General features: G+C 39.7%; 2 protein-coding genes across 3 annotated transcripts in view; one reads left to right on the forward strand and one right to left on the reverse strand.

Moving 5' to 3' along the window:
• Positions 1-1093, reverse strand: part of hddc3 (HD domain containing 3) — a 3783-nt gene extending 2690 nt beyond the window's left edge. Inside the window, exon 1 of the mRNA XM_032512466.1 lies at positions 728-1093. Coding sequence (XP_032368357.1) covers positions 728-839 — 112 coding nt within the window. The 5' untranslated portion in view covers positions 840-1093. The remainder of the gene's footprint in view (positions 1-727) is intronic.
• Positions 1-7863, forward strand: part of vps33b (VPS33B late endosome and lysosome associated) — an 18839-nt gene that overhangs the window by 581 nt on the left and 10395 nt on the right. Inside the window, exons 1-9 of one of the 2 annotated variants that reach the window (XM_032512171.1) lie at positions 1183-1514; positions 1850-1951; positions 2730-2810; positions 2900-2961; positions 3433-3482; positions 4068-4135; positions 4232-4277; positions 4940-5034; positions 6532-6636. In XM_032512171.1, coding sequence (XP_032368062.1) covers positions 1856-1951; positions 2730-2810; positions 2900-2961; positions 3433-3482; positions 4068-4135; positions 4232-4277; positions 4940-5034; positions 6532-6636 — 603 coding nt within the window. In that variant the 5' untranslated portion in view covers positions 1183-1514; positions 1850-1855. Of the gene's footprint in view, positions 1-1182; positions 1515-1849; positions 1952-2729; positions 2811-2899; positions 2962-3432; positions 3483-4067; positions 4136-4231; positions 4278-4939; positions 5035-6531; positions 6637-7863 lie in introns of those variants that run through there. The other variant, XM_032512181.1, reaches the window with a different exon arrangement.

Genomic DNA, 7863 nt, shown 5'->3' on the forward strand with positions numbered 1-7863 from the left:
ACAGAGACCCAAACACACAGGGTGAAAACAGGATCTGTAGCAATGTGCGGTACAACAAAAATTTGGTGTTTCTCGAAAACGAAACCATGTAAACCTATTCTGGTACAACCTCAAGATACAATTATGAACCTGAAAAGTAGCATAATATGGGCACTTTAAAAAAATGTATTAATACAACAATACATAAAGTCACAGTCACATTATGGCTAGATATACTAAACTCAGCAGCAGTTTATTTACCACAAGGGTTTAAGATAAAACAGTTATCGCATTCATCGGTAAAGATGTTCACGATTCTTTTGAAGTAAGAACATGTGACACAGTTTCAAATTCTGAAAAACCATGAACTGTAATGTACAATCCATAAATATTGACATTTATAAACAATGTATGAACCCATACATTTTTTATCTATGTTTTTTTTCCACTTAAATTTCCCAATATGCATGAGTATGAACCAGATTTCTGTTCCTCTGACATCCCAGGACCCTTGGTTTTAAGCCGTCTTTGACCTGGATGACTGTACACATTCCCAGACATCTGTTCCACTCACTCTTTAGCGTCCTCCTGCACAAATGTTTTGATTTTTTACTCCAAATATGACATTCAACTTGAACTTATATATTTCACAAAGGCTTATTGAACACGTCACTGAAGCAGTTCTTTCATTAGCACGTCTTATCCAACCTATCCTGAAGGCATCACAACAAAGAGAAATCGCTCCTACCGATGGGGTGATTGATGTACGGCGTGCCCTCGGGATCTTTGCGTCGCTGGTTGCGATGTTTCTCTGCGGCAAAATTGATAGTCTCCAACAATAAAACTGTGTCTGAATTCATGGTGGGAGAATAACGTAACGTTAGTGACAGAAAAAACAGCGTCAGGTCAACGTCGCTCCTCCGACCAACAGTCAGAAACAATACGCAGATTAATTTCCTGCTATATATCGTGTCGGGTTTGCCCTGCCCTGCCTCCTGAAGACTGGCGACGGGCCCACACTTTATCGATTCCAATAAGATAAGTGAACGTTAAAAACAAAGATTATGACCGATTCTTCCACCCCATTGTCACCAAAGTAAATATTAGACCCATTTTCCACAAGTCACATATACTATATCTACCTAACAGTCAATAAAATGATTTTTTCTTCTTCTTTTTTTACACGGACAAAAAGGAGAAAATTAACTTTGTTTGAGACCGGTTTCTGTCTTGGCAACAAACTCCCGCGAGATTTGGCAATGGCTAAGCTAAAGTCAACTTAGGAACGTTCTCGAACGCCACAGATAACTTATTATCGTAATGCTAAATATGGGTATTAAGTGTACAAATAGCTAATGTTAGCTACGACGTTCACTACACTCACAAACGAGGCTGCTACTATTTAGAAGGCAGGACGGGTGGGTGCCGTTTCGTGTTTCACACCGTGAAATGCACCAGTCCGCTCTTTTTTTGCATCCGTGGGGAAACAGCAGACGATGATGGGATCAATTCCGCTTATTTAGCTAAGGAAGCAGGTATCTTTTCATGTCACCTATATCCATTTTTGACGACGATCATACAGATATTTACTGCCTATTTTCATTTGTTTAATACTTTCCTGAAAACTATTTATAATAACTGTCAGCATGTCACACTTAGACGCTAGTGTTAGACCTGTGATGAGTAGGATGTGTTTTTAGCCTACAAGCTAACCTAGCTAGTGTGTCAATCACAACACATATGTTGTCATTTCTATGTCATTCATTTGTTTGTAACCTCTGTGTCATTCCAAGTTCCGTTTCGGGAGTCATATGCGTACTTTTTCCTTTGTCCATTGGATGAGTTTGTATTGTCCTGTTCCCCGGTATAGCCCGACATGGCTCACAGTGCCAGGACAGATTGCCCGGAGCTCCCTGACTTCTTTCTGCTCAAGAGGCTGGCCCGGGATCAGCTCATCTACCTGCTGGAACAGGTGGGAACAGGTCTAAAATATGTCTATTATTAGTACGGTTCGGCTGGCTGTCATCTGGCTCCCACTGCAGACATACCACCCCTTATATGAATGCCATGTAAACAATGCATATGGTGTCATATGCATTAACTGAATGCACAAATATCCAATCCGAAAAATAAAAAGGATACTTTTACACAGGGTTGCATTGCAGGAACTATTTAGGCAATTACAAAGCAGCTGTTGCACTGCTGACCACACCCCATCTTTCATCATGTCACAGCAGGTTTTAATATTTCTGTATTTTATGTCGACTAAGAAGTATTGTCTGTGTAACCAAAGCCCGATGTTTTTCTGTGCCACACTGTTGCAATGGGTGACATGTTTCTTTAATATCTTGATCAAACACACTATTTTGACTCAATCCCACACGCACACAGACCTGCTGCCACAAACACTCACTAGAGCCCAAAACGTGGATTAACAATTCTCAAGACAATAAGACAATCCTAACGCAGACACAATAACAACAGTGTTACGAATATTAAACAAGTCCTACACATGATGTGTGTGTGTTACTGTGCAAGCTCTTCCATATCCGTAGGTGCTGTGCCACACACTTGGTTAAGACTGGAAACGAGAAATGTATAAATTAAATGTTTTTACTCTGCAACATTGCCAAGTAGGTCATTTTAAAAGACCTGTTTGTGTTATGACCAGTTTATAAACATATTTCTTTTTAAAAAGGTAATCTTAGATTTTGTCTTCACTCTTCCATCTTCCTCACTTTGTCACACAGCTGCCGGGGAAGAAGGACCTCTTCATCGAGGCAGACTTGATGAGCCCGCTGGATCGTATTGCTAACGTGTCGACACTGAAGGTGAAGCTCATCAGATAGAACTCTTCTATTGGGATTGAGAATCTGCACTTTCAGTAACATTTCCCCCTCTTTTTGTATTTTTTTTACAGCAACATGAAGTCGACAAACTTTACAAAGTTGAACACAAACCTATTGTCAGCACCTCAGATCAGTGAGCCCTGCACCCTTCATACTCCTAACATCATTTAAACACACACACACCAACACACACAACACACCACACACAACACACACACACACACACACAAACACACACACACCACACACACAAATGCGTGGCTATCTTTGTGGGGACCGTCTTGACATAATGCATTCCCTAGCCCCTTACCCAACCTTAAACACACAACTAAATGCCTAACCTTAACCTCCCCCTAACCATAACAATAATTCTAACTTAATCCTAAAACAAGTTTTAACCCTTAAACAGCCCTTTAAACTTGTGAGGTCCGAATTTTGGCCCCACAAAGCTGTCAAAATCCCACAAGTATATGTTCCGGTTTATGGACCCCACGAATGTAGTAAACAAGAAGCACACACACACACACACACACACACACACACACACACACACACACACACACCTGGTGTGACTGCCTGACAATGTGACTTCACTCTCTTATAGGCTGTGTTTTTTGATCCGGCCTAGAATACAAACTGTCAAATGGATATGTGGTAAGTAGAATTTAACGTTTTCTTTTTTGAATGGAAGAAATGATTGTTTAACAGTATCAATAGTAATCTTTTTTTGAAATATTTTAACCCTTGTGTTGTCTTCTCGTTGACCTGCAACTTTGTGTTTCTCTGGGTTGAAATGTCAACATTTTGTTGTTATTTTTCTACACTTTTCTCAATATTTTTGTCAATTTTAATCCTATTTATTTGTCACTTTTTTTGACATTTTTAAAATTTTGTTTTAGTCAATTTTTTTTAACATTTTGTTTGTCGCCTTTACCAATGTTTTTGATGTTTTTTTGTCACTTTTTCCGAATCTGACATTTTACTTTTATCAACGTTCTTTTGTCATAGTTCTGATGCAAAAAGTTTTTGTAAACGAGTCAAATTTGACCCAGGGACAACAGGAGGGTTAATGAAATTAAATGTAACTCACAACAGTGAGCATATAAGGTGTAAAAAGGGCTGTTTTGGTACCAAAACTCAGGAATCATATTGACACTTACCCAGCCTACATCCATGTAGTGACTCAGTTATAAAATAGGCCTAATATATTTGTTAATGCTATATTCCTTTTTGTTCCAGATGTGGCCAATGCGGACAAGGCAGCTGGAAGATTTCGAAGATACAAGATCATATTTACACCTCAGAAGGTATTTTTCCGCTCTGCTGTTGTGCACACACTCTGCTTTGATTTGTTTTGGATCAAGTTGTTGATATTCACCTGTTGACCGTCCTGTGTCGTCCAGTTTTATGCGTGTGACGCGGTGCTGGAGGAGCAGGGGATCATTGGTGGTGAGCATCCTTCTTTCATCGCTTCTTGCTAAATGACACGTAATGGATATTGCAGTACTCCATATTGTGATTAATTGTGCAGCCCTACTTATTGTCCACTAAATGTTTGACAACATTATGGAAAGGACCTCTCTAGAGAAAGACCTTTTCATTAACATAGTAAGATCCTTTTTGTTTAATGATGCAGCCCCAAAAATTGCCCTCGCCAAACCCACCAAACCCCATTTAAATAAACAGTCATTTTATCATCGTAAAATACATTCATTGAAAGTTGACAGAGACAATACAAAGCTATAAAAGGCCATCTTGGTTCATCTTTCCACTGTTCCAACAATCACCACTCAGGTTTAGTTTAAATTAACACGTAATTCACTCATTTACATGTGGAGATATGCTGCTGTTTACTTATCAATGATGAGTGCTGATGAGATAAAGGGTTAAACCTGTTTTTGTCCTGGCCGTCCTTTAGCTCACCCAGTACTGTGTGGGCTGAGACCCTGGGCGGCGGCCCGGGTTCGAATGCAACCCGTGGCGCTTTGCTACGTGTCGCCCCCCCTCTCTCTCTCTCTCCCCTGTCCTGTCTTCATGCTGTCCTGCTGATTACAGACCATGAAAGACCCCTCAAAAGTATCTTTAAAAAACTTGTTTTTGTCTCCCCTCAGATGTGACCACTGACGAGTGGTCTTTTTATCTTCTTCCTCTTGATGATGACATCATCAGCCTGGAGCTGCCCGAGTTCTTTCGAGATAACTTCCTGGTAAACGATGACCACTGACGTGATGAGTCGATTTGTTATTTGGTTAAATACAAATGCTTGATTAATAGATTAGGTCATTTTTGTAAAAATGTCTTTGGTTCCAGATTTTATATTGGGGACATTTGTTTTCTATTATTGGAAACTGAATATCTTTAAGTGTGTGACATAAAATAAGCAGTTTAAATATGTCAACTTGGGCCTCATTTTATGATGTTTAAATCTAGAACATTATAGCAGATTAATTAATAATGAAAATATTTGGTAGTTGCAGCCTAGTCTTAATCAGGAAATACAAAGAATTTACAATCTGATTAATAAATCAAAGATGACAAATTACAATGTACTATTTAATTAATTAATTGTTGCAACGCTAAGGGCAATTTGAACCGCTGTATAAGACAGTGAAAGGTAATAGTGGCACATACTGTTGCACCCGAGGACCAACACATGTCCATCCGGTTGTATTCAATCACATGGGCGGGCAGTGGTGGAATGTAATTAAGTACATTTACTCGTGTACTTTACTTAATCACAAATGTTGAGGCACTTGGGGCGGCTGTGGCTCAGTGGTAGAGCGGTTGCCTGCCAATCGGAAGGGTGGTGGTTTGATCCCCGCCCCTGCAGTCATTGTCGAGGTGTCCTTGGGCAAGACGCTGAACCCCGAGTTGCCCCCGGTGCTGCGCATCGGAGTGTGAATGTGTGTGAATGTTTATCTGATGAGCAGGTGGCACCTTGTACGGCAGCCCCGGCCACAGTGTATGAATGTGTGTGAATGGTGAATGTTTCCTGTAGATGTAAAAGCGCTTTGAGCAGTTGTTAAGACTGGAAAAGCGCTATATAAATACAGCACATTTACATTTACTTGTACACATAGACCTAATTTTTTTAAAATTTTCAATGTTTTTATTGCTTTTTTTCTGAGTTTTTATTGAATTTTTTTGAGGGTTTTTTGTGACAGTTTTTTTTGTTGTTGAAGTTTTTGTCATTTTTCCAACATTTGTCGCATTTGGAGGTTTTGTCTCTTCTTTTTTTTGACAGTTTTTTAAAAACGTTTTTGTCCCTTTTTTAAATCCATGCATACATGTCCCGGGACCTCCCTAGATGGCTAGATAGAGCTCTCAACCCCTCCATGCCATTTTCTACTACTTCTACTCCATTACATTTCAGAGAGAAATATTGTACTTTTTACTCCACTACATTAATCGGACAGATTTTTGCAAACAAAACACGTCGTCTGTAAAATATATTTAAATTAAACTAGTCCCACTGAAAAGATTAGCTGACTGTTTGGCACAACTGTTTGGATCCTTTCTAAAATGGGGGGGAAGTACTTTTACTTTCAATACTTTAAGTACATTTTCCTGATGATACTCACACACGTTTTACTCAAGTAACAATTTTAATGCAGGAGCTTTACTTGTCACAGAGTATTTTAACAGTGTGGTATTAGTACTTTTGCTTGAGTAAAGGATCTGAATACTTGTTCCACCCCTGCAGGCGGGGGACCAGCGCTGGGTGAGGACAGCCGGCAGCGCTCTGCACCTCCTCCACTCCCTGTACGGCCCGTTCTCTAAGGTCTACGGGATTGGACGATGTTCCAAGGTGCAGTATTACCAGAGACCAAAAAACTTCTTGTCTTGTAATTGAGTTTAACCCTTGTGTCTCACTGGGGACATTTAGATTAGATTAGATCACAGTAGATTGACTTTATTGACCCAAAATTGGGAAATTTCAGTGCTACAACAGCAAAACATCAGGCACAGCACACATACAGAATATACACAAAGTAATACATTGAATAAAATACAACTATTCTCAAGTAAAGATTGAAGAAAATACAAAGGAAAGAATGTACAAACTAGGGCTGTCAGTTAAACACGTTAAATAATGGTGTTAATGCAAACTCATTTTAACCACATCAGTTTTTTATCGCAAGATTAACTTTCTTTTTGGCCTGGCAAACTTTTTCGTTTATTTTACATGGTTGCAACAACTACTAACGTTAGAAAAACTACAACAAAATCCCCAATCTAGCTAGAGCGTAAACAAAACAACAGGCACGCCACACACACAATGAAAACAGCCTGAATTTTATAAAAACATAACAACAACATGTAAGGAAGAGGATTAGGGCCACATGTGAAAAAATGTATTTATGTAGTTCTGAGAATGTAGTTTTGAGTTTAAAGTCTGAATTCTGAGAATAAATTCTGACTTAAAAAAAATTATTAGCCTTAAAAAGTCAGTATTCTAAGAAAAAAAAAGTCAGAATTCTAACTTTTTTCTCAGAATTATGAAAATAAAGTCGGAATTAAAAAAAAAACATGTACTCAGGACTCAGATACGTTTTCCACATGTGGTCCTAAAATAAAATATGTAGTAAAAAGTAATTCTAAGCTGCTAAGACAACAGAAAGGACTAACAGAATTAAACAACGGGAACCATCACTCATCACGGTGGAGAGGTTTGTGTGTCCCTGTGAACCTGAGGGCTGTGTTGTCGAGAGCTTTGTGCTTCTGGTAGCGTCTCCCATGGCAAAGTGGTCTCAGGTGAGGGACCAGACAAAGGAGGGGGGGGGGACTCTGACCGTTTGTGCATATGCACCAAACAAGAGCACTCGGCCTTCTTGGAGACCTCGAGTGGAGTCCTGCCTGGGGCTCCAGTAGGGGACTCCATAGTTCTGCTGGGTGATTTCAACGCACACGTGGGCATTGATGCGTAGTCTGGGTGGTGAGGGGGTTGCAGTTCGGTGGGCTTTGGATCTCATCGTTGCTTTTTGCAGACGATGTGGTCCTGATGTCACCATCGGTCTGTGACCTTCAGCACTCA

This window comes from Etheostoma spectabile, chromosome 1 (genome assembly GCF_008692095.1).
Source record: "Etheostoma spectabile isolate EspeVRDwgs_2016 chromosome 1, UIUC_Espe_1.0, whole genome shotgun sequence".
In the NCBI taxonomy this organism is placed as follows: Eukaryota; Metazoa; Chordata; class Actinopteri; order Perciformes; family Percidae; genus Etheostoma; species Etheostoma spectabile.